The sequence below is a fragment of the Ambystoma mexicanum genome, chromosome 6p (assembly GCF_040938575.1).
Source record: "Ambystoma mexicanum isolate Mex_15411 chromosome 6p, UKY_AmexF1_1, whole genome shotgun sequence".
In the NCBI taxonomy this organism is placed as follows: Eukaryota; Metazoa; Chordata; class Amphibia; order Caudata; family Ambystomatidae; genus Ambystoma; species Ambystoma mexicanum.
In genome coordinates this window covers 1,544,559,470-1,544,587,201 of record NC_090935.1, presented here as the reverse complement: position 1 = coordinate 1,544,587,201, position 27,732 = coordinate 1,544,559,470, and the positions used below count along the sequence as shown (strand labels likewise).

General features: G+C 47.4%; 1 protein-coding gene across 1 annotated transcript in view; it reads left to right on the top strand.

Moving 5' to 3' along the window:
* Window positions 1-27,732, top strand: part of DNAH6 (dynein axonemal heavy chain 6) — a 3,423,448-nt gene that overhangs the window by 1,823,875 nt on the left and 1,571,841 nt on the right. Inside the window, exons 25-26 of the mRNA XM_069626424.1 lie at window positions 14,221-14,385; window positions 14,469-14,582. Of these exons, the coding sequence (XP_069482525.1) occupies window positions 14,221-14,385; window positions 14,469-14,582 (279 nt within the window). The remainder of the gene's footprint in view (window positions 1-14,220; window positions 14,386-14,468; window positions 14,583-27,732) is intronic.

Genomic DNA, 27,732 nt, shown 5'->3' with positions numbered 1-27,732 from the left:
CGCTCCATTTCTGCCCTAAGTGTCTCAGTAGATGTTTCAATGGCTGCCTTAGAACCCCCACATTCATCAGCATGCTCCTTGAGGAGCGTGGCCATTTGCTGCTGTTGCACTATCATCTGCTCGAGGGACTGTTGCCTCTGCTGGGCCATGCCCATTTGCGGTGGTGTCACAGAGGGGCTGGACGCCTCATGTTGCCTTGCAACAGGCCTTGTGGGGGTTGGCCAGTCGTCGTCTTGTGGGTGCCCCTGCGTGGTGTCCTCATGGTGTATGGGATGAAACGTACAGGGGGATTGGGACAGGTCATGGATGGATCCTACATCTACAGCACCGTTTTCTGTGTCGGAGCATGCTGGCATGAAAGCAGTGTCACCTATGGTGCTGCTGCCACCAGAAGCAGTGCCTTCTGTGGCATCCATTGGGGGGACCTGTGGTGGTGCTGCTGTTGTGGACATGCTGGCTGCTGGGGTGCCTGTTGATGTCCCCTCCCGTGTGCTGCCACTCGATTTGTGCTGCTGCCGTGTCTTGATCCGTGCAGCTGAGGTGGAGGGTCTTTGGCCGTTGGTCTTGGCCCTCTTTGCAGGTGTGCTGGTGGGGGTGTCCTGAAGCTCGTCGTTGGAATCTGACCCTGTGGTGGAGTAAAGGAGGGCGAGCGTTATTCATGGGTCTGTGGTAATTGTAATGGCAATTGTGTCACATGCATTGGGGTGGTACCTGGGGGTGATTTGGGTCAGGGCCTTGGAGGTGGTCTCATTTTTGTGTGCATTGGGGGTGCAGTTGTTTTGCAGTCTGCAGTTAGGGTGTGCATGCTGCACATGTAGAGTGTGTTTTTTGGTTTTTTTAATATTTATTTATTTATTCTGACTTTTAAGGGGCGCTGTCATGGCAATGTATGTGGTCGTTCTCCTGGACATGTGTTTCTAGTGCACTATGGGGACACATGGTACTTCACATGGTTGGTAATTGTGGGTTTGGCATGGTTTTATTTGGGCCACCTACCTGATTCTTCTGATGTCTGCACTCCTTTCTCCATCCCTCCGACTCCCTCTATGCTCTCCATTCCAATGGTGGAGGCACAGATTTCTTCCCAGGGGGTCAACTTGATGGGTGATTCCGATCCTCCCCCGTTAGCTGTGGCAATGTTCCGGTTGGCAGAGAGTATGCTCCGGACGCGTATCCATAGGTCGTCCCATCGCTTTCTGCATTGCTGTGGGTTGCGGGGTGCGGTCCCCACCGCACTTACCCGCTGTGCCACCAGCGCCCATATGGCCTTCTTGTTCGCAAGTGCCGTCCTGGTCATTTGCGTCGAGAAGACGACGGCAGCGTTGTCCTGCAGGGTCTCTGTATGCACGGTGAGTTCCTCGTGGGAGAAGTGGACCTGCCGCTTGCGGTCGCACGCTTTTTTAGCAACTTTTCCCATATTTATTTTTTTAACTGGGGTGGCTAACGGGTTGGGATGTGTCTCAGGGTCGGATTTTTAATGGTTGTGTTGGGATTCTGCTCTTATAGGTGTACGGCGTGCTGTTTCCCGTTCCGGCCCCATGTTTTTACTTCCGTTTCCGTATATTTACGGTGACCGTATTTAGCGCTGTCCGCTCATTACGGTGACCGCTAAGATGGGTGGCGGAATTGCACCTAGGGCGACGTACGACGGCGGTAAGGGGCGTTTTGGGGTCATATCCGCCATCGCGGACTTTGCACTTCCGCCATGGCGTAATGCTCGTGCCCGATGGGTCAGAATTAGCCGCACTTTCCTCCATCGTGCAGTGGCGGAAACGCTATTTACGCTATGGCGGTCATGTCAGTTGATTTCCGCCAGGGTCGTAATGAGGGCCAATGTCCAAACCATGGGCAGGCTCTTTCAACCTCATACAATGCCCAAACCCCATCTACAAAGGCATTGGAACTCTAGCCTCAAGGGACAGAACCGCATGGACCCCTACAACCAAACACTCCTCAATTCTCTGACCAATGTTTCAAGAAACATGCACCCAAGTTTGCATAACGGGTCAGGACCCCCCAGGAAAACAAATCTACTCTCTAGATAATTACCCACCCCAGCGACAGCTAACAGTCCCCTACACAGTACTTTCTACCATATTAATCTATTTCCTTCCCTGTAGTCTCATCCCACCAATTCAATTCTCACCTCAAGACAATGCAAAGGTGAATGCCTTGCAAAAGGAAAATAGCATAGCTGCACAATATCCAGATACCACCCAACATCCTACTAACCACTTCGTCTTCACTACAACCCACCATCACCACACACTTACCACCCACACCCAGATGGCTAAGGAACCACCCTGCTAAACACCCAACACTGCACATCACTCTCAAACCAGCTAACAAACCCCAATAGTCTCCAACACTCAACACCACAAACACTGGACCCTGCCCATCTGGAAACAATAAGCATGCAGTGTACAAAACAAAACACACCCGGAAAGCACACATGCACAGACTCTAGTTACTCCTGGTTCTGCATGCATCAACCCACCCCACTTTACCTTACAGATCCATGAGAGCCCCTGGAGACCATGGAAATGGCAGCAGTGCGCAATATAAATAACTTAACATAACATACCATACCATTTCCACCCCCCAAACAGGAATGGAAATGCTTTTTTTTTCCTCCAGGCATTTCGCAGCGATAGGCCCTTTGATGGGCCGTCTTGGTGAAATGCGCATGCAGCAATCACATGGTTGCTGGGAACCTGTCATACATTAGTGATACTGTATGCAAGGGGGCTCAACAAAAATGCTCAGGTCACTTGGTGAATAAGGGGATCTGAGCAATTCTAAAAGCAGCAAAATGAAATTGAGTTCATTTGCTGCGCTCCTTTCATTTGGGCTGCTTTTTGACAATCTGGCCCAATGTCTGACTATACTATCCCATGAGCAAATAATGACTGAATATTTCTCCTTGTTGGAGAAAGAAACCTCAATGGTTGAATTCTCTGCTAAACTCTATTTATTAGTAGGTGACATTTGCATAGAAATATTTAATTACAAAGGCTTTAATAAATTATACAGTGACATACATTGTATTTGTATATTAATACTGGTTTTACTCTAAACTAGTCAAGGTAAATGTTACTTTGTGGATTTAATACTCAAATCTTTTCAGTGTCTTTGAAAAGATGCTCTGTAGATTATCATTGATGTCTGGGATTTGCCATGCAGCCTCTTACGTAAAGGGGGGATGAGTTGTGACTGCTGTGCATCCACTCATCCCCTATTCTACTGATACAATGACCTTACTTTTGCTCCTTAAGTAACCCCCTCTAATAGGAGGAGAAGCCCTGCTAACCCACGTTACCGTTGCGCAACCCCTTGCAATATGAGGAGAGGCTCTCCCAGTCTGCATATACTTGCCAGCTTGTCTTAATTGTTGCCTGATGTGGCCCCTTGTATCTAGAGGTGAGGCTTTCCCAGCCAATATATTCGAGTGTAATTTATGAACCGTACCTATATGTAATTACCGAAAGTGACCCACCCATTCCTGCATTGGGACTGCACCCTACCTACATGTAACTACCTAATGTGACCCTCCCAGTCTTGCGCTGTGACTGAACTGTACCTACATGTAACTATGTAATGTGACCCATCCAGCCTTGCGCTGTGACTGAACTGTACCTACATGCAACTACCTAATGTGACCTACCCAGCTCTGCGTTGGGACTGAACTGTACCTATATTTAACTATCTAATATGATCCATCCAGTCTTGCGCTGTGACTAAGCTGCATCTATATGTATCTACCTAACGTGACCTACCCAGCTCTGCGTTGGGACTGAACTGTACCTATATGTAACTACCTAATTGTGACCCACCCAGCCTAGCGCTGTGATCAGATTGTACCACCTGTAACTTCCAAAGTTGAATATGCACTTTATGTAACTAGTGCCTAGATACCTCCGGGTTTTGTGCGCTGAAATAAATGTCAAAAATAAATAAATACTGAGCAGTTCATTGCAAGGCAAGCAGTGTCTGTATATATTTCAAGCATTTGGAATAAGAAAGACACATTTGCCAAAAGATGCCCTGCACTGCAATTGGAAAAATAAAGAGCCCTTCTTTCCCCTTGCTCCAGATTGTGGGGGGTATACATCATATTGTACCCCCCCTGCCTAAAATTGTGGGGATGATTTATCCCCCCCCTTTCCTACGCCCATGTCGATGTTCAATATGTTTGTTTGCTTCAACTTTAAGTTTTCATATAGTTCGGCACTCAATATTGTTAGGAAAGATTTCATAATTGTAGGTAATTTTCCTTCCATGTGGCAACCCCCAAACTTTTTGCTGTTGTTTTACACCCTGATCTAGACTTTGCCAGAGAAGCGCAGCCTTCCGCCTCACTCCTCTGGGCTTTCGCTTAATTCTTCTGGGGAAACTGACATGCCCTTAAGACAGTCAGTACTGGGAGACTTTGTTTCCCTTAGTCCTTTCCTCATGTTGCAGCTTTTGAGCAACATGAAACAAGAGTGCACCGTAACTTACATTACCGCGCTCTTGGGTCTCTAGTCATTCCAAAGGCCCTAGAAACTCTCTCTGGACGTATTATGAAATGTGCAAGTGTGTCACGGATGGGACTGGTGACAGCTATCGTTTATTTGTGTTTTGAACCCCTTTTTGCCATGTTAACCGCACTTCCCGCGTTTGACCAAATGGGTGGCCTGGCCTCCAAAATGGCGATGCCACGAGGTTCTTTGTCCTGTCCGCTGACAGTCTTGCCCCTTCACCTTCACCCAGGTCAAGCCGACCCGGGACAGTTCTTATTTGGTCATGCACTTTCCCGCGAAACACAACGCTTTAGCGGGCTTCTGCATGCCTTGTGTGTGCCTCCAGGATGTGGGCTGGGATATCTGTTCCCAATACACATCCTGGGTGCCAGAGAGTCTACAGTGTCCTGAATGCCTGGGTCCACCGTGGTCCGTGATAGGTCCACGATTGGTGTGAGTGTTTGTGAACGGATCTCCCATTGGGCCCTCTCCGTTTTGGCGCGAAGGGAACTTTGGATAAGAGGAGGCTGAAAACACCACTACCATGTCGATCTCCTGAGTTCTCACGAACAAAGGATAAGGAGCCAAGTATCCTGCAACTAAGAAGGTGAGTCAAGGAATCACTGGTGACCCACTGAAGGTTTGGCACCCTGCACTGCTGTCGTCCTGCGAGACCACTCGGCCTCTGATCGTATGAGAAGCATCCCTGGGCCATCCAGTGGACTGACCAGCCTAAACAGGAACCTTGCTCTGTCACCGCCATCTGGCTTACTGCTAATCCCGTGTCCTCGGCACTCTCACACGATTCGTACACTTGCTGTTCCCAGGTCTGAAGTGAGACGTGTGCTTTGGGACCGGAATACACGCGGTTGCCGACTTGCCCTGCTGTGGTAACAAACCTGTGCGTGTTCCCTGCATCTGGGACACTCTCGACCCTGACTCCTGCTGTCGTGGAATCTACACGGCATCGAGATGTCCCTCTGATCGCATCTGAACATGCCAGTACCGAAACTGAACCGGAGAAGCCTGGGTCTGCCTGCATCGGGGACCGGTGAGTAGTCAATACCCTAACCGGTCGCCCTCGCGCAGGAGCCTGTGGCTTTCCGTCGCTGTTGTAAACAGCAAACCCTTTCCCGCACTCACGCCCTGCTTCTGCCCCCAAGTGGAGGCCTTGCCTGAGTCCACGGGGATTTGTTCACCATCTTTTCGTCCACCTTTCTGAACTGCCTGATTTCCCTGAAGAGACTCTCCTTTGGCCGTTGGAACCCGCGTATGCAGGTACTTTTGAGCACAAGGCTCCACTCTTCGTAGGGCTCGGACTTCCTTCTAGTTAGGTGGCCTCTGATGTCGAACTGGGTCTAACGATTACTTGCACTGCCTGTTTTCCTCCCCATCTAGGTGGTCTGCATATTTCGTGCTTCTAACTCTTTAGACCCCTCGGTCTTGTATATATATTGTATTGATTGTGATTTGTTGGTTTACTGGAGTTTTACCGTGATTCTTTACTATGGTCGATGTTACAAAGGCCTTGTAATAAATGTGTCTATATTTTTAATATAACACCTGTCTGGAGTAATTTGTAAGCGTCCTTGCTTTGTGTGCTCATTGCGGGCTTTCAGTCACCCTCACCCCTCTTGAGACCTAGTCTTGACCGCCGCCATCGCTACCCTGATTAGTCTGGCTTGTCCAGAGGTTACCCTGTTCCAAGAAACTAGGCTGGCCTTCTGAACCTCTGCCCCTCCAGGACAGAGTTCAGAAATCCATCTTAACAAATATATATATTGGTTTTCTTTCAAAGTTAAAGTTTCATATAGTTCGGTATTCAATATGCTCTCAATTGTTAAAGTTCACAGACTGTTACTCAGTGGAGGTCCTTTAGCAGCTTTCCAACCCTGGAGCATCCATCTGACACTCACCAGTCTCCTTTGTTTTCGTCCATTGGTTACAGCGGCGTCCCTTCAGCTCCAGAAGCCAAGAAATCCACTGGTGCGAGCTTTGCTCACAGGCCGCTTCATTTCTTCTTTATGCGGGCACCTCTGACACTTGTTGTCAGACACAGGCCACATCCGTGGGGTTCCTCGCTCCCCAGCAGCTTGTGCTGCGTACGGCGAACTTTGGGGGCTCCCAGGCTTGGGGAAATTACAACGCCCATTCACCTCGGGTCCCACAACTCCTCTGAGTCTTTTGTCGTCATCTTGGTTCTTCCTCCTTGACCACCACAGATGCCTCCTCTCACGGGTCTCCTGCTGGTCCTCCACACTAGGGCCTCCCTGTTGCTCTCTCTCCTTCTCAGTTAGTCTTCCTTTATACACATGCATCACCTTGACAGGCTGCAGGTGTGCCTGACCATGATTAGAGGGACATGCCTGAACGTGATTAGAGGGACATGCTTGACCCTCACAGTCCCTTCATGCATCTTTTTCACAATACCAAAATGGTGAAAAGAGGTAATCCTCATCACTCTCAGTTGCTTCTTCTTTGTCTCGGTACTGTCAGGTGTTGTGCCGGGAAAAATGGGTGGAAATGGTTTGCAATAGCCAATAAAAGTAGGAGGAGGGTAAGGTTGACTGTCACAAGAGAAAGGGGGTTACCATGTCTCACCCAAGGGTACCCCACTCCCAATAATCAAGAACCATCCACCCATGTGATCCTCCTTTGCTTTTCCACCCCCATGGAAAGGATCCAAAGGCGATGGCCTTTCCCTGGCAACCTGCACGGAGGATCCCACTGGGAGTAGAAGTGAGAATACTGTCAGGTTTCTCACAGTGCTTAACTGAACCCTTCAGCACTCTTACACTTCCTTTCGCAACGCCTTGCTGCTTGGCACTCTACCCAGATAGAGTTTGAGTAGACATGTGTGTCTATACCTGTTCAACAGAAATAAAGTAACCTCTCGGAATCTGTCCCGTCCTGATTATGAAAATCCATCTTGAACTGGATATCCCAGTTCCCCCCTTTGATGAGTAGAAATTACCCTTGAGATGGATGGGGATGCAGATTTTATTCATACATCAATAATCGAAACGACTCAGGTAGTTTTGCAAAAAGGAAGTCTGTTTTAATGTCAATTATCTAAAACAGGGAGTACAGCGAACATCAGCACTCGCTCGATCTTGTTACTCCACAAATCTTTTAAAAAATGAGGTTTTATTAAGCGAAATCGTCATGAGTGACGTGTTGACCTGCGTCATTACCAACGTCATACTACGTGACAAACTACAAAAACCTATTGGAGGAAGTGATAGGCTGTAAGTGAATATCTAAGTATAGGTTCCATATCAGTGATGTCATGAATGAGATTTGTGATGGCATCTTTGATGTCATGGGTGTTAGTCCTTGCAGTGCACACTGGTGGCACGAGTTATGGTTGCTTGGCTTACCATAACTGTCGAATTTCAGGGGGTTTCGGTTTTACCTGTAACCATAAATTCCCTGTAACAACGCTTTTCCATTGAATTTAATAGGTTTTTGCTAGTGCAACTTAACCATAATGGCCCTTTAACAACGTTTTTGTTAGTGAATTTCATAGGTTTTTAGTAGGGCACTATAAGCAGAACGTTGCTTTAGCACAGTGTATTTAAAAATGATGCTATGTTTGTAGTACCGCAGCTACACCATAACATCCCTTTAGCAATATTTTTTCTGGCTTATTATTATATAAAGCTCCTTGTAGAGTGTCAAAATGTAAGTGGCAATGAAGGGGGAGGCAGTGCGACGCGCATTGTATACCCTCCACACAATTGTGTGCTAAATGGAAAGAACCATGGTACTGTTGAAAACCCCGCAGTGGAAACAGGTAGAAATGGGTGGATGTTGAAATAGATGGTTGTTCGTGTTGCAGTGCGTTTGAAAGAGCGCAAGTGCGCAACAGCAAGCCCACACATTATTCTTATACTTCCAAAAAGGGCAGCAAGGCAATATGTGTGGAGCTTGTAGAATTCTGAAATGCAGTAATATTAACAAGAACGCTATTTGTGGGGAAAACTGTTTGTGCTGTGAAACGATAGATTCCCATTTGTACAGAACCACAATGGCACAAGTTGTAAAAAGATCCAAATACACCTCTTCACAATGTACCACGCTTTCTCCATTTCCAGACCAAACGTGCCTACATGGGAGTCTGCATAATGGGATAGGCAATTATGCAGAAGATAGGAAACAGAAGCATTACCTGGCCTACTGCCTCCCTCAGCACAAACGGCACATAAAATCGTGTTACATGGTGTTCATTTGTCCCTCCACAGTCAACAACAATAATATAATTGTGATTAAGCGTCACCAAAGTCTCACACAGACAAACCAAAACCAATCACTTCAGTGTAGCTGCTCCATATGCGTACACACCCACATGATACACTTCATACATAACTCCTCCCACCGGACTCTGTTTTCCATTCAATATCACCCACAATTACACTGTGGCTCGTACAACACACAGGCATAAGCTCACCCTCTGCATTTAGGCCACACCCAGAAAGCTTATTTTGCAATCTTGTGTTCTCCACAGTCCAAAATGTAAGGTGGCCATGTGCAAAAGGGGCGTATGTTACAGGTACAACCCTGCAGCTGTCGCGATTTGCATGGAATTTCCAGTTTTGTGCGCTCGGGAATAGGGGAATAAATGTCAACCATGGTAGGGGATGTCCTTTGTAGTGGTGGCTCTTAAAAAAGCCATTTTTTTCTATTTTTTAAAACAACTTCCACAGTAATAACTTTTTTTCTGGCTTTTATAATTGTTTTTATTTGTTGCACTGCACCTCATATTCTTACAGTACCGTATTCAGTGCAGCCTGTAAGTTGGAAAACCAAATGTCATTGCCACTGGACAACCATGAAATGCCATTTCCATTGAGAAGGTGCACATATCGATCACCAATGTTGTCATTATCACAGAAGTCCACCCAAGCAGCACGCAAAAAGTTGCACATGCTTCTGTTGATAAGACACCTTCCCACCTCTGGCTGCTGACAACATTCATTGGGATAGTTATATAGTGGACCTGGTGGTATACATGAGAAAAGCACCTTTGCAGTGGCAAAAATGCGCTGCACTTTTTTCATCATTTTTTTGAGTTGACGGTACACACTTGCACAAGCTATGGAACCCAAAAGCAATTCTCCAAAGTGCATTACCACAACGTGTACAGTACCTAAACTGGCCACTTGTCGGCATTCTGCAAGCCAAATGGTCGCAAGTACAGACAGCGGCACCCCACCCCAAAGTCTCCACTTCATCCAAATTCAAATTGCCATCTCTTTCCACGGCATACTGGTAGGATCTAGCTCAAGGCGATCACCCACTATAAAAACTGTATGTCTGGCCATGTCTGCTAGCCTCACTACACACAGACATGAAACAAAATATGGTTGCCCTTTCCTGTGACACATACTCTAACCACCTGATTGGACAATTGCAACAATCGCATTTCCATTGGACAGCATGTTCAAAAGTGCAGAATGTAGCATGTGTGCAGCGCAAAGTATGGTAATGGCTACGCCCCAGTAAATCATGATTATTCCTTCTTCCCTTTCCACTATCCTCTTTCCACCACTCCCTTATTAGGTATTGCTAAAGACTTCAGCATTTTACAATGTCAGTTCTCCACAAGACTTCATATGTACCGTTACAAAATCAGCCTGCACGTGTGCTATTATTGGAAAGCACGTCCAGTGGAAAGTTTAGTGAAACACTGCATGCGTTATACATGCACATTCATCCACATAAACACCCATCACCACAAAAGAAAGATATGAACAGTTGTTTTGCAGTATGCTCACAACTGTGTTATAAGTGCCTCTGCGCACGATATCTGCCTCTATTCGTCCACTACGCGTTTAAAAAGCATACTGATGTTCCTGCCATCTCCTTCCATAAAGTGGCAATTTGTTTGTATGTGCTTGCAATGTTTTAATTTACCCATATCATACACTATATTAGCAAAACAGGAACTCTATTCTTTCCTTACGCCAATGCAATGCAAATTGTTCCCCACTATCCCACCTACTACATAACTCGTAAAAAGAAGGCACTAAGGCCACCACTAAATGTATCTTAGCAACCTACAGTCACTTTCCAAAAGATCAGTGTCTGCACGGCTGTGGTGGTTTGTACGCTGCACTGTTGCCACAGGCTCTTTTTAAATCTCCCAGCTTCCACTCGGCGCCCTCAGCAAGTCATCCGTAATAGGAGTGCACCACTTGCCCTTGGCCTGAACGACAGGGATCGTATCTCTGCTGGACTAAAATATCTGCAATACCTCACAGTGGCTCTGAACAATAAACTAAAAGGCCTGTGCATTATGCAAAAAACCTTCTGGTCCCTGGAACCTCAATACCTTGCAATGTCACTTCCTAAATATCTGCTTGCTCCAGCTCTTCCCTCGTCCGCCTCGTACTCCCTCAGGGTCTGTTGCTTATACACGCAACCACATGTTGGTAGATGTGGTTCTTCTGCTGCGGCCTCCCTGTGGAACACGCTCTCTGTCTCCCTGGACCTTGAGGGGAAGCATTGTAGAGTCTAAAAGCACCTGAAAACCTTTCCATGTGCTTGTTCTTTTTCCCCCTTCTCTCCCCTACTCACTTCCTACCTAAAAAGATTTCTGCACTGCTTTCCTACCCACCCTATAAACTGTGCCCCAGGCCACCTCCCTCCCTACAGTTCCACCCCTGCACTGGCTTTCTACCAACCCCCGCACTTGGGGACTGTCTTCTATAACCCTAACAGTGCAGCCACCCCTTCATGTCTACACTTATCCTTGCACTTGCCGGCACCGACCGTAGTAGCATATATTTATATTTTTTATTGTTTCCCATGTACTGCACCTTGCCCTGCCCCTTCCCATTCACTTGCGCACTGTCAATGTCAGCTGGCCTAGAGGAATCAGTGTCTCTGTGTGCCCACCTTTCGGCCTCCTTTCCGCCTCCCTTTCCTCGGCTCGTCTTCACACACTTGTATGTACGCGTGATACAAATGGCACAAAATACCATAACACATCATATCATATAATGCACACACTGCATTCATAACAACATGATGCCTGCCACGTACCTTGTAAATTTATATGGTGTTCCCACTGTAATGCATGTACTATAAATGTCGGAAAAGTGAACCCAGAAAAGCAGCAAGGAATCTATATGAGCAACGTTAAGCAAGTGCGTGCAGTGCATGGATACAAACAGGATGCATGCCCCTTACCTTGCACACTTTCACCATAGCCTCCTACATTTATCGGTACAAACAAACCTTCTGTCACAGTGTTTATGTACACACCACAACCAGCCACCACATTGCCCAATGGCTTAGCCTCCACATGGCCAATGTCATAGGTGGAAAACCTACCACTCATTCACAACCTGCACCACATCTGCTGATAGGTCCCAACCTCCTTCGTACATCCCCAACAGACCAGGTCCACCCCCTCCACCATCTTGGCTACCCTCACCGTTGTGATGTATGCCCTCTGGACTATTTTATATTTAATCCATTGGAATTTAGCATTCCTAGATATGCATTTTGCATGCTCAAGGGCCCTTGCCCATTCACCATCCGTGAGTTGTTCCCCTATATCTATTTCCCATTACATGCAGAGCCCTACCACTGTTGTTACATTCCTCTCCTAGCCGCATACAGTTCTGACACACTCTTCCCCCCTCTACCAATTGATCTGTATGTTTATCTTAACATTGACCCGCCAGTCAAATAGAGAATGTTTGGAGCCCCAACATGTGGCCGCCTTCTCTTGGTGACTGCCCTACTACAGTGGATAAGATGCATCATTTGGGGGCGGGGGAGTCACGGTTGACAGCCAATTTAACATGACTGCCCAAGTGAACCAAGAAGTAAGATAATGTTTTAGACAATTAAGTAAATTACTGCACTATTTTACTTTTCACCACCATATCCCAATAACCAATGTGTTTTTATCAACCACTTGGCTTTTAGCAATACAGTTTTCCTAGGTATAGCCAAATTACTATTAATGCAACTCCAAAGGGTTCAGAACGCCACAGCTTGTGTACTCTTAAAGATGCCAAGATGAGCCCTACGTCTGGAGCAATATGTCAATTAAATTGGCTACCTACTGCATGAAAGATTACTTCTAAGACACTGTGCATAGTTCAGAAAGTGTATTACACTAACCCAACTACTTTTCTTAGCAAAAAATGTGTAGAATATTTTCCCATCGTGCTCTTGGTTGTAAAGACCTCCATAACTTGTTTTTTTGAAAGCCCAATGTGGAATGGGGCAAAAGTGCTTTCTCCTATCAGGTTGTTGTAATAATAATTATATAATTGTTCTTTTATAACGCGCTTAATACCAGGGACCAGTTTCTAAGCGATTCGCACCTGTTTTGCTATGCGTTGTCTTGCTTCCAAGACACACGCGTTGCCCCAGATCTATCCTCCCGGCCTTGTACTTTGGAACTTTATTCCAGCACTGTGCACCTGGCCACCCTCTGTCCCCTTGGCCCAGGTACCTGCTCACCCTGCCACCCTTCTGCACTGCCTCCCGGCCACCCCTTGCACTGGGGACTGTATCTGTACCCATACAGTCCCCCACCCCCTATTTGCTTCTTTTTATGCACTTATCAGACTTAGTTCTGCTGCTGTAAACACAGCACTTGCCACTTGCTGGCTGCACTACCCCTGTTTATTGCTACATTATCTATTTTATTTGTATTTATTATTATTTATCTGTTTATCCCCTGCTCCGCACTTTCCACTCTCCCCCTTCCATGCACTTTTCCCCTTTCCCTTTCCCATGCACTTGCACGTTCTCAATGTCACTGGGCCTAGTAAGATCATTGTTTTATTCTCCCCTGTTCTCCTCCCTTGCCTTGTCGCGCTCTGAAACACTTGTGTACGAGCGCGTTACAAATAAAATATCATATCATATCCATTCGGAAAGAATTAAATCATCCTAATTTCAGGGAATTATTGAAAACCTTTAATTTCCCAAGATAACTGAAGCTTTTCCCTAGCTACTCTATAACACAATCGTTTGAATGAGAAAGGTTAGAATCTCTGGCTAGCCGGTATTGCTCAGCGCCAAGATGCACACGTGTCCCTCTATAAGTAATATAAACATAATGGCCTGGGTATATAGCAGCAGGTGATTCTCCTGGCTCAGATCTCAAAGGAGTAAATCTTATTTAGTCGTTTGGAAGGGGTTTGAAAGCAGTAAGTCATATTTTGAAGCAATGTTCAGTCCTGCACTGATACAGGAAAGTAAGACATTTGTCAATGGCATGAAGGTTGTACAGTTTGGCATTACAATGGAAGGTGTGTTTGAGAGAGAGAGAGAGATATCGCTCAATGATGGCTATATTTCTTCCTTGTTTAGATCAAGAACCTTATTGACAACTGTTTGTTAGGGAAGAGATTACATTAACTTTAACAAATGCAGGAAAATATGTGTTCCACTAGTTGTAGTTTTATCACTGGCAGTATTTACCACTGGTGCTCTTGCCACACCGTCAATGCTAACACGTAATTGCAATACCATCACGATCACTGGCCAACAGTGAGGTAATCACAGCACAGTGGTAATTTATCATTGGCAGTATTTCCTATAGTGTGCTGAAAAAGTTCCTCAACATAGATCGAAAAGTCAAGAACAGAAAGCGAAATAGCTTGTGCTCCTACAGCCTGATAATGTGTATTCTTATCATTCTTTTTTATTGTACACTTGCTTTACTGCTTTATTATTTAAAATATAGGTTAGCCTGGGAAAGGGACTCAAGGCAAGAGGAAATGTTGAAGACTGGCTTGGAAAGGTGGAAGAAGCGATGTACACTTCTTTACGACGTCTGAGCAAAGCTGCAATTGCTGATTATGAAACAAAACCCAGAATAGAATGGACAGTTGCTGGACATCCTTCTCAGGTATTGAAAAAGAGATTATTCTTTCACTTTGTTTACAATAGTCTTGTAGAATCTGAACAATTGTTTTTGTTCTTTCGCGAAAGGTGATATTGACCATCTCTCAGCTTATGTGGTGCCGTGATCTGACCCAGTGCCTCGAAGGGGAGAGTACCGAAAATATACAGTCTTTGGAACATTTTGAAAAAGATAACTTTGAGGTGAGTTGTGTGATGGAATGATTATTATGTATGTTTCACAACAGACCAAACTGCCCCTTGTTGCTAAAACCTAGCAATAAAACAGATGGGTGAAATCAGCCAACTGGATTGTTTAAACAAGGAGACCTTTAAGAACATGGGAACATTCAAAGAGGTCAGTGTGTGGAACTTAGTTTTCAATTGCTGTAGTTATCATTCCAAATGTTTTGCTACAGAAATATTTTGAGGTATTGCTTTCGGAAGATGTTGTTTTACCGGATGTAGTTTCAAGTCCACCTGAAAAGGAAGCTCTGGTCATCCTCTAGACATCACACACCAGAGGTTTGGGAGAACAGGAAGTGGGAGGAAAGGTTGGGGGCAGTTGAGGCATGGACGAGATAGAGTAATGTCTCAAGGAGGTAAGAACCTATACAACACATTGGCCCTCATTACGACCCTGGCGGAATCCGAAAAACGATGGCGGAAATGGAATACCGCCATCGAATACCGCCCGTTGCGATTATGACCCGTCACCGTAAAGTACGATGCCATCAGCGACACCGTAGTGAACGCCAACGCTAACTGCACCAAGTACGCGCACGCGCGCCCTGCAAAACCGTAAATTCCGCCATGGCACAACGCGAATGCCGACCCCAGTGGACATCCACATAACGCCATCAAGCATGGCGGAAAGTACCATTCCGCCATGGCGAGAACTACGGCATCGCGAACCAACCGTAAATGGCCCTGCTGAGTGCCTGTACTCCACTACCTGGCCACATAGCACAACTCCCCGTAGGCGCAATGTAGTCACACCATGCAACCAGTGGAATGAACAAGTCCCCCATCGCATGCCACCAGTGTAAAACATGCAAAGCAGTAACCTGAGGGAGACCGCACCAGCCCTGTACACATGCCAGTTGCCAAACCAACCATCAGCACAATCACGTACCACACAACTGTACCCAGAAGCCGGAACCCAATGCAGATCACCTCACAACACATCGCGCCACAAATCGGGATATGCCACATTACCAGCAAAGAATAACACCACACGGGCAATATCTGAATAAAAATTTAATGCACATCAAAATCACCAAGCCCATACAGCCATACGAACATAAACTCCCAACTGATTATCATTACTGTGGGCTGCATCCGCAAGAAATGACCAGCTGCCCCTTGTGTGACGCCCTGTACCCTCATTGCACACAGGGGCTACATCAACGTCCAAAAAGGCAACATGGAAGCGGCCAGGACCGCAGGGCCGTCCCATGAAGTAGGCACTAGTCCAGCTGGAAGGTAGGTATGCTGCTCCTAGCCACTAGTACTGCGTAAGGACATGTGGCCCATTGGCGATCGTCCCATAAGACCGTAATGGAGCTCCACTGATTAACCCGAAGCTGCAGGTGTCGACTGAAGAAGCCATCTGCAGGAGTGGCGTACAGATGGCAGCGGCAGAAGGGGAGGAGATACCTGTCACCCGAATGAAAAAGAAAATGGCATGGGCATCCGAACTCCATACGAATAACTCACTACATGCAACACACTAAACATACAACCATATGCATGCTAGCCCACCCAAACGGACCAATTCCACCCGAAAATCACTTGCGAAATACAACGACATTAATCGAGGTGAATACACTATCACAAACGAGTGTCTGTGTGCATGCGCCTGTCAGTACAGGATCCATCAGATGGGATTATCAACGTGCATAGACACAAGTGATTGAAGGCGCGTCGAGACAGGGAGGGTTCAACAAGGGCAGACAGACGATGGTCCCACTATGGCAGCTTTGCATCACATAGCGCAGGGGAAGGGGACAGATTCCAAATAGCCATGTACATGGCAGACCCCCAATTAAATCATCTGTCCATGCATCCATCCATCCATCATTCCCTCATCCCGGTATGAAAACGCCAGAATATCCACTCACATGACATTAGAAATTTCCATTGAGTCTGTGCGTAATGCAGCCTGCAAAATCCACTGTGCTCCTGCCCGGATTCCCAGTGTAGTGAAGTAACATGTATTTGGGAACGTCCTGCCTAATCGTCCACTACGCTATTGCGCATCCCATACAATTCATATCAATCATTGCATACCCGTCATGGGCCCTGTCCCAAGGACATTCAACAATAGAACGTTATATTTCCAGTCAGACCTGTGGGCGTCTCCACGCCGCTAGTTGAGTCCCGAAAGCGCTGTCCTTCCTAATTCCTAATTCCTAATAGGTGCCTTTGCAACATCACGTCGATAAGGCACCTGTGTACGCTTAAATTCACAAATTCATCTATGCAGTGCGGCTGTGTGTGAAAATGGCAACTGCACCCAATCAGTAATGGTACTCCCCTCCCGTCGGTGCACGTCGGTACAGTGCTGCAAGAGGGTCCACCGTTGATCGAGTACTACATTCCACTGACCCTTCACAAGTCTGCTCGCGAATGCTAATATAGTATGTGGAACAATGGGGCCATAGCAGAATCAACAAATAAACCAATATGCCACTGCCATCCGGATTGAAAACATGAATGTAAATGCAAGATGCCATGCGTCGAATTGCAGCGTTGTGTGCGGGACGTGCTCGCACGAAAGGCATCGCAGCTGACACAGGTGGAATGAATCACCACAGGTGAAGGCTATACAGCCTGAACACACATAAATTGCACGCCCAACCCCCTCCCCCAACCACACCCACTCCAGAATGCTACCGGCAGGACTAGCGATGTTGGGCCTGGGGGACCTGATTGCACTGCAAGTACTCCAACTGCAGGAAGAAGACGAACGCCAACTACTCCAACAACCGGCCGCACAGAGGAGACGCAGGAGGAGGAGGAGGCGGAGGAGGGCAAGGCAGGGTCAGCAAGCCCCACCAGCACCACGCAGGCAGCCCGCAATCCCACGCCTCCGAGCTAATCCGTTCAACCTCACAGCTGAGCAGATCCACACCCTCTACCGCTTGAACCGGGACACCATAGCCGCCATTGTCAACATGACACACGCCGACCTTGTCAGCATGATAGATAGCCCAACCGCCATCCCACCCCTACTGAAGGTGGTGTCTGTACTCCACTTCCTGGCCACAGGCACCTACCAGCACACAGTCGGACAGTTGCATGGCATGTCACAGCCACTATTTTCACGGACACTATTTCAAGTGCTTGATGCCCTCCTGAAGCACTCAGACGACTACATCACTTTACCACGCTCGGAGCAGGAGATTACAAACGCCAAAGTGGGATTCCATGCACTTGGCGGCATACCGGGTTGCATTGGTGCCATCGACTGCACCCATGTGGAATTGGTTGTCCCACATGCCATGGAGGTCCAGTACCGCAACCGGAAACAATATCATTCTATCAATGTACAAATGGTGTGTGACTCCAACAGGATCTTTACACATTGTTGTGCACGATTTCCAGGATCAACCCATGATTCTATGGTCTTGCGGAACTCTAGGATACCACGCTACATGGAGCGACACGCAGGGCACCGATCCTGGCTACTCGGTGAGTCTCATTTCATGCATGAGTATGTGGGGTAGGTGATGCGTGAATGACCTGGCAGGAAGGGGGGGGATGCGTACGTAGCAATGACATTCCACAAACATCCTTTGTTGTCCACATACAGGTGATGCCGGGTATCCACTGAAGAGATGGCTCCTTACACCAGTCCGGAACCCACAGAACCAGCATGAGGAGGACTACAACCATGCCCACTCACGTACCCGTGTGGTCATAGAACAGGCATTCGGCCTACTGAAGGCTCGTTTCCGCTGCCTCAGCAGGTCTGGCGGGGCACTCCTGTACCGCCATGAGAGGTTGCAAAGATGGTCATGGCATGTGTCATGCTACACAACATGTGCGTACGTAGGAATGTGGCCATGCCCCCCGACGCAGAACTGCAAGCACCTGATGATGGTCATGATGAGGGCGGGGATGTGGCAGCACCTCAAGGAGGCCGCGAGGCACAGGAGGCCCGTGAGATTCGTCAGAGTATCATAGATGCATGCTTCTAGCACTCACGCCTGGTGGCTGTTACGTGGACACGGGACTTGTGGCACTGTGTGTGTCTGGGACATGCACATTGTGGACTGTACGCATAGATAGGCCTCGTACACAAAGATCAATGTCCACACATCTCATTGGATGATTGTGAAGTATTGTATTGCATTTGTGAAATGACATTACACACCCAATCGACCCGCCACCCAATGAAGCCCAACACACCCCCTACACCCTCCCACCTCCCCCCCGAACACCAGTGTCCAGAGATGCTCATTGTCAGTGGGCAGACGCTATTGCAAGCCCCCTCTCCGGCTATCAGGGGCACCCCTGCCTGTAGAGCGCCGGGTCCTCCCAGATCTACGTTGGGGGCTGCCCTGGACGGAACTTGCAACGGATGATGTCTCTGCCTGCTCACGTCCATGCATGTCCCTAAGGGTTTGTGAGAGCTCAGTGAGCACACGGCGCACAGCGGCAAGTTCACCACATACGTCTTTGGACGTCGCATGCAGTTCCCCCCTCAGGCTCTCGGTGCTTCTCTCCATCTGTTCCCTCAGGCTCTCGGTGCTTCTCTCCATCTGTTCCCTCAGGCTCTCGGTGCTTCTCTCCATCTGTTCCCTCAGGCCCTCGGTACTTCGCTCCATTTCTGCCCTGAGTGTCTCAGTAGATGTTTCAATGGCTGCCTTAGAACCCCCACATTCAGCAGCATGCTCCTTGAGGAGCGTGGCCAGTTGCTGCTTTTGCACAATCATGTGCTCGAGGGACTGTTGCCTCTGCTGGGCCATGCCCATTTGCGGTGGTGTCACAGAGGGGCTGGACGCCTCATGTTGCCTTGCCACAGGACTTGGGGGGGGGGGTTGGCCAGTCGTCGTCTTGTGGGTGCCCCTGCGTGGTTTCCTCATGGTGTACGGGATGATACAAACAGGGGGATTGTGACAGGTCATGGATGGGTCCTACGTCGACAGCACCGTTTTCTGTGTCGGAGCATGCTGGCATGAATGCAGTGTCACCCATGGTGCTGCTGCCACCAGAGGCAGTGCCTTCTGTGGCATCCTTTGGGGGGACCTGTGGTGCTGCTGTTGTGGACGTGCTGGCTGCTGGGCTGCTGGGGTGCCTGTTGGAGTCCCCTCCAGTGTGCTGCCACTTGATTTGTGCTGCTGCCGTGTCTTGATCCGTGCAGCTGAGGTGGAGGGTCTTTGGCCGTTGGTCTTGGCCCTCTTTGCAGGTGTGCTGGTAGGGGTATCCTGGAGCTCGTCGTTTGTATCGGACCCTGTGGTGGAGTAGAGGAGGGCGAGCGTTATTCATGGGTCTGTGGTAATTGTAATGGCATTGTATCACATGCATTGGGGTGGTACCTGAGGGTGATTTGGGTCAGGGCCTTGGAGGTGGTCTCATTTTAGTGTGGATTGGGGATGCAGTTATATTGCAGTCTGCAGTTAGGGTGTGCATGCTGCACATGTAGGGTGTGTTTTTGGGGTTTTTAATTATTTATGTATTTATTCTGACTTTTAAAGGGCGCTGTCATGGCGATGTATGTGGTCGTTCTCCTGGACATGTGTTCCTATTGCACTATGGGGACACAGGTACTTCACATGGTTGGTAATAGTGGATTTAGCATAGTTTTAATTGGGCCACCTACCTGATTCTTCGGATGTCTGCACTCCTTTCTCCATCCCTCTGACTCCCTCTATGCTCTCCATTCCAATGGTGGAGGCACAGATTTCTTCCCAGGGGGTCAACTTGATGGGTGATTCCGATCCTCCCCCGGTGGCTGTGGCAATGTTCCAGTTGGCAGAGAGTATGCTCCGGACGCGTATCCGTACGTCGTCCCATCGCTTTCTGCATTGCTGTGGGTTGCGGGGTGCGGTCCCCACCGCACTTACCCGCTGTGCCACCAGGGCCCATATGGCCTTCTTGTTCGCAAGGGCCGTCCTCGTCATTTGCGTCGAGAAGACGACGGCAGCATGCTCCTGGAGGGTCTCCGTGAGCACGGTGAGTTCCTCATGGGAGAAGTGGACCTGCCGCTTGCGGTCGCACGCTTTTTTAGCTACTTTTCCCATTTTTGTTTTTTAATCTGGGCTGGCTGACGGGTTGGGATGTGTCTCGGGGTCGGAGTTTTAATGGTTGTGTGGGGGTTCTGTTTTATGGGTGTACGGTGTGCTGTTTCCCGTTCCGGCCCCATGTATTTGCTTCCGTTTCCGTATATTTACGGTGGCCGTAGTTTGCGCCGGCCGCTCATTCCGGTGACCGCTGAGATGGGTGGCGGTATTGCACCTAGGGCGGCGTACGACGGCGGTAAGGGGCGTTTTGGGGTCATTTCCGCCGTCGCAGAATTTGCACTTCCGCCATGGCGTAATGCTCGTGCCCGATGGGTCGGAATCAGCCGCACTTTGCTCCTTCGTGCAGTGGCGGAAACGCTGTTTGCGCTATGGCGGTCATGTCAGTTACTTTCCGCCAGGGTCGTAATGAGGGCCATTGCCTCTATTGGAATGCAAAGAAACTAAATAAATAAAATAATTGACAACAAATAAATTATACACAGTACTCCAATTTGGATGATGTTAGTTAATTAAATATTTAATAGTAGCAGCTGCGAGGTGGTCAATGGAAACATACACCAACAAAACACTTCAGACAATGCAGATCCTCTGTACCACTCGAGCCCAGTGTATCTTTGCATAGTGGTGTTCAATACATTGCAACCAATGAGCAATGCAAAAGAATTTGGGATTTCATTAAAGAGGTTTTCACATCTTCCAATTAGTACTAGTCTTCCCTTATGTGAATGCAACAAAGCTCTGGACTTTTCCCAGAAAATAATCCCTACACCTTCTGAAAGATACCAGCACAGTTGTGCATTAGCATCTCATTAAACTTTCAAACACTTATCATTTTTCTGTTTGAAAGTAGGTCAGTTTGTGCCAATCTGGAAATTATCTACATGTGCACAGTTATATAAAGGTTTGCCTTGAAGTTGGCAAATGTGTGGATAAATCTCATGTCTGTCTGTCAAAGCGGAACTCTTTCTTGTCAGCAAGTGTATATGTAGTTCAAAATTGTCTCCCCTCTAACCTCATCGGGGCAGTGCAAGTATTGTATGGCATATCCTTTCTAAATATAAGTACAATTATTTTCTGCTTCAAATGGATTGTGTCCTCCCACGTATTCCTCATCTTATAATATCTTAGTTTCCAGCTTAAGCTGCTAAGGGAATTGTTTTTCTTCTCGGCAGAGGGCGTTGTGTAACGACACAGTCGACCCAATCTCCCTCAAGGGCCTCCATCTCGGTTGACATCATCGGTGAGTACATATATTACGTGCAGCGCCGGTTGGTTTCAGTTTCATTTTTCTGCGATAGCTTTGAGAATTACAGCGCACGTCAGTTTTCCACGAAAACGTTTTCGATATGGCCTCGTCTTCAACTCCTTGTACCCCGAAGATGGGCACCAAAAAGTGCCTAAAAGGCAGTGCCAAAATGTCCATCACAGACCTGCATAAAATATGCATCTGGTGCCTGAGTGTCAAGCATGAAACCTCTGACTGATGAGCCTGTCAGTCGATGACAGGTAATGCCTTAAAAGAGTGAAAAGCTAAACTGTCAGTGGGTAGGATTGCCACCAAATCCCTGTCCACTCCTTTGAAATTTGGGTCGTCCCAGGAGTCAAGAGATTCATCTCCTCACAAGAAAAGACCGAAAAAACGATCTCACTTGTGGAGCAGACACTCCTCTTTGTCATCAAAAAAAGTAGAAGAGAAGGCATAGATCATCCTCTTCTTCTTCTCCTTCTTCCTCAGATACCTCTCAGGAAAAGAGCGTAGTCTGCCCAACTAAATTCTCCACCAAAGATAAGTGGGACCTGTTTAGAAAACAAATGTTTAAGATCTTGGAGAAAGAGGCCCCGTCCTCCTTGAAACATAAGAAAAGTGGCCATGCTCCAGTCAATGGCAAGCATAAGGCCAAGGCAAAACCCTGTTTGCCCTCGAGATAGGGACATACGCCTAAGACTTCTCGAGAGGCTTTGAGTACTCGACTGGATGAGAAATCGTCGAAGACACCGTCGGGTCGAGGGTCGTCCCTCGAAGCACAAGTCCAAAGACGAGTCGTCAATACCATCAGCGCTGATGCACAAAAAATGCAAAACATCGACGCCAGCGGTGCAGTCATCGACACCTCTGCCACAAAAACCTCAAGAAAGGGAAAAGATTTTTAAACTTGTACCTAAAAAGGACGTTTTCAGGTCCTTATCCTCAATATATGAGGGTTATGAAACTTCAGATGAGAGGCCCCTGCATGTGGCCTTCAATTGGATACCCCTAGTATCCATAAAGATAGTACTAATGACCCTGAATGCTTCATTTCAGAAGAGACCAGCGTTAAGGAGCTACATGATACCCTATAGACAGCTTTTGGGGTTGACACCTCTCCAGAACTAGATTTTGGGAGGCCGGACCAGGGTAATGATGCAGATGCATCATACAGAAGCCTATTGTCTAGAATTGTAGAATTCCTAGGATGGAGTAGACCTGCTCCTCCATTTGAGCAGGATGACCTTATGGACATATATATATACAAAGAACCACAATATGACCCTATGCTACCATTACAATTGGCACTCCAAACAAAGGGTAATGGCAAAATGGGAGGTTCCAGTGGGCAGCCCTGCAGTTAATAAAAACCTTGCTAAAAAATACAGGCCATCCAGTAGCGGCCCTGGCTACCTATCAAAATATCTGACTCTGGAAAGTCTAGTAGTACAAGCAGCTAAGCAAGTCTAGTGCCCAACTATCCCTCCAGATAGGGATGATAAAGGCATTGACTCATGGGCAAAGAAAGTCCTAGCAGCATGGCTTGAAAGTCTGCTAACTCTACATGTGCACTTGCAAAATTCACATACATCCTGTGGGACTGTGCAGCTATTTTATTTATTTATTTCTTTTGGCCTTTCTAGAGAGCGCTAAACCCAGGAGCATCATGGCGCTTTGATACAATCAATAGCTCAGTTTGACATGAAAAAATAACCCATTGACTCTCTTGGGTGGTACATGATACAGGCCGGAGGGGTCTAGTCAGAAATGCTTGAGGAGGAACATCACTGTGGGTCTTGGGAGGAAAGCAGAGTTTTGAGCTGCTTATGAAATGACCAGTAAGAGTCTTCAAGTCTCAAAGATGGTGGGAGATTGTTCCAGCTCTTGGCGGCGATGACCGGCAAGCTCGCTCCGCCAGCTTTTTGGAGGCAGAATTTTGGGGTGTTGAGCCTATTTGTGTGGGATGAGTGAGTAAGTCTGGAATTTGAGGTTTTGGTGACTTTGGAAGTAAGGTATATTGGAGCAGAATTTGAGAAGCATGTATGGGTTATAGTCAGAGTTTTTAATCGGATACGCTCTTTGATGGGAAGCCAGTATGCATTTCTTCTAGCTAGCGAGATGTGCTCTTTTTTTTTAGCAATGTTCAGGGCAGCTCTTAGAGAGTTCTTTTGTGTGACTTGTAACTTATTAATGTTCACAGATCAGGTGCCTGCAAAGAGGGCATTGCAGTAATCCAGCCTGGATCCTATCAGAGCCCTTGCGATGGTGAGGCAACTTTCTGAAGAGAGGAACGGACAAGTGCAGATGAGTTTTGTAATGTAAGCTACTGACAAAGCAATGGCGTTGACCTGGATACTGATAGGGCAGAGTCTAGATATACTCTGAGGGTTTTGATACTGCTGGCTACTTGGATAGTGATGCTGTCAATATCAAAGGATTTGTATGCTGGGTCGAGTCTGTTTAGTATAGTTGGAGAGCCGACTATGAGCAGCTCTGTTTTGTCATCATTGAGGCAGATAATGTGTGTTGCCATCCAAGCTTGGATAGTTTGGAACTTAGATTCAATGAGTCAGAGTCGGTGGCGTAGTTGCCGGTGATGGGTAGGAGTAGCTGTGTGTCATCAGCGTAGTTAGTATATGAGATTCCCTGGACGTCGAGTAGGTCAAAAAGTGGCTTCGTAAAGATATTGTACAGTGTAGGTGACACACAGGAACCTTGTGGGACACCACAGGTAACAGGGGCCAGGGGGGGTTGAGGCACTGGAGGAGAAGACTCTCATTATTCTGTTTCATAAAAAGGATTAGATCCAAGTGGTGGCTTTTGTAGAGAATTGGGCTGAAGTGTGAAGATGCTGGCATAGTATTTGGTGATCCACCAAATCAAAGGCGGCTGAGAGATCAAGCAGTAGGAGGAGGGCAAGGTTGCTGGCGTCTTTAGATTCGTCTAGACTTTTTTTTTACAGTCAAGTAAGGCTGTTCTCATCCCGTGGCCTGGTCTGAAGCCAGATTTTCTCAGGCCTAGTAGGTTGTTGGATTCCAGGTGTTGGATCTGCAGATAGGCTGCTCTGTCCAATATTTTCAATAGGAATTTTACTGTGGTGATGAGGCAGTAGTTGGTAGCGATGTCAGGGTCAAGTGTGCATTTCTTCAGGATGGTAGCACCCAGTCATCTTTTAAGTTAGATGGCACAATGCCTGTGGATAAGGAGACATTGATGAGTGAGGAAATAAATGCCCCTAGAGCTTCTGTGCAGTCTTTGATGACTGAGCAGGGCAGATGTCTCCTTGACATCTGGGTGGTTTGAGACCATTTATTATTGTTCTGACATCACTTTCTGAGACAAGTTTGAAGTGAAATAGAGGGAAGTTGGACTTGGTGCCTTGGGGTTTCAGATCAAGTAGGTTTTTAGGAGCAGGCAGCATTGTTTTTTTTGCTGGATTTTACCTTGAAGCATAGATATCTTACCCATTTAGGCAAATTGTATGTTAGTGCACCAGGTAGTCTTTGGTGCAGTTGGTATTAGGTGGGGCTGGGGATTCAAGTTCACAGAGTATGAGTACTGGAGTTAGCTTTTGCAATTCTGGCATTATATATGGAGCTTTTTGCTTGGACAATGTTGTGCTTGTAAGCTTTAGTTGTGGATGCGAATTGGGTTTTGTTTGGTTGATTGGGGTTATTTCTCCATGAGGTTTCAGCTTTGCATTTCGCGGTGCACAGAGTTTTAAGATATGGGGTGACCCATGTGTTCACATGGGCACAGGGTTTGGCTTTCCGATTGGTCAGCGGGGCAACTGTGTCAATTGCAGTGGTCAAGGTTTGATTGAATCCATCAACCAGGATGGTAGGGTCTCTAATGTGTGTGACTTGCACTAGGAGAGGTTTTAAGAAGAGCAGAATGCTTGCATGGGTAATGGTTCTAGAGCTTTCTAAGCGTAGTGTGCTGTGGCTGTGCAGGCATCTGGAAGGTTATGTTTATGTTAAAGTTATTTGTACAGCGCACCGTCCCCACCAGAAATGGTCCCCAAGTGCTCTGGCGGATCTGAAACAGGAGGGGTGGGATTAGTAGAGTGTAGCGGGAGTAGGATAGTGAAAGCGGTTATATCCTGTTGGCAGCTTCAGTTCTGTTTTCACTGTGCGCTGAGCTTGAATGCAGTTGTTGGATCGGTGAGAGCTCCCATGTGTTGTTGAAGACTGGTTATGTGTTGTTTGTCTGTTGTTGCGGTGTGATGAAGTACGTGCGGATTGCTGTGCGGAGAAGTGGTTGTGTGGGTTTCTGTGTGTGAAGAGTATGGGGAAAGTTGGGATTTTCTAGTTTTCGATTAGTGTTTTTTTTTTCTTTCATTCTAATGATATCTCATTAATCTTTGTGTTTCTGTTCTTTTTACCACATCTGTGTTTATCCTGCGAGTTAGGTATAGTATTTCTGTCTCACTGTATTAATTTGTGTACCTGGTTGAAGCATGCGTGTTCCCCCACTCTGATGTTGGGGTGTAAACATTGCAGGATTCAGCTCCCTTCTTGACCTTTTCCATGTTGGTGGTCCTTACCAGCTTATGATTCTTCTGTAGACTAGCGGTATGTGGGTATTCCGTATACACTCTGGCCTCAATGTCCCTCCGTGCCTGTTCTGAGGTGAGATCCTCGTCTACCTACGTTTCCACTTTGGTATAATGGTATGTGTCAGTGGTATCTTCCCCTTGACTTTCTTGTTAGGGGAGATAAAGGAAGGGAGTTAGGGATGATGGGTTCCCTCTCTGGGGGTTTTGTTTCCCGATCTGTTTGTGCCTACTAGTCATTTACTTCTTGTTCTGGGTTAAAGAGCCAAGTGATGATATTGTGATCAGACCAGGGGCAGGATACATTAGAGAGAATTGTGATGCTGCAGTTTAGGTCAGCGAGCCAATCTAGGATTCAGCCTTTATTGTGGGTACGATGTGTGATACGCTGTGTGAATCCAGCAGTGTCCAAGGTTTTGTCCAGGGTAAGGGCGTTCGCATCAGTGGTGTCATAGAGGCCTAAGTTTAGGTCTCCAAGGATTATGCTTTTAGAGGTAGGTTTGGCGTTAGCAGAGAGGATAGAGGAGATGTCCTCTTCGAATTAGATTAGGGGGTCGGTATATCAGGTTATTGGTTGCTGTGGCTGTATGTGAGAGGGTACGTTTGACTGATAGTAAATCTCCGGATTGTATGATGTGGGTATTGGTGTCTGTGATAGTTAGTGAGTCCTTGGCTATAATAGGTACTCCACCTCCTCTCCTCTGTGGCTGGCAAACGGGGTATGCAACATAGGTCTGTGCTGTCAGAAGGGACACCTGGTGCTGCTGATGCATGGGGCAGACAGCATAAGGGGGACATGTGCGAGCATGTTGCTAGCCAGTGTCTTGGGCAAGGGCTTAGATGGAACCCTGGGTGGGTGAGCAGCAAGGTTGAATGAGCAAGGTGGCAGGAATGCTAATGAGGGTATGGTGAGCGGACATGGCAATACCAAAGACAAAGAGTGTGTTTTTGGTTCGGCAGACTGGCAGGGCCATGATTTGGTTGAGAGTGATGCCTGTATAGGGGCCCTTTCATTACTTGATGAGGCCAAGCAGGGGAGGTCGTCATAGGCCTTGGTGGTGGACTTTTGTAGGGACCTAGCATTTCCTGCTGGCTACCCGACTCATGCACTATTTTGGATGAGGCTGTCTGGTCATGGGTAATTGGAGGCGGGCCATGAATTGAGAGCAGAACAGCAAGGGATCTACAGCAACCGCAGATGCAGGCAGCATTACGCACTCTTCTAATTCAGGACCGAGAGGAGCTAGGCCTGCGAGATTTGACAGGAGAAGGCCCGGGACCACAAGCAAGCAATGTCATAAG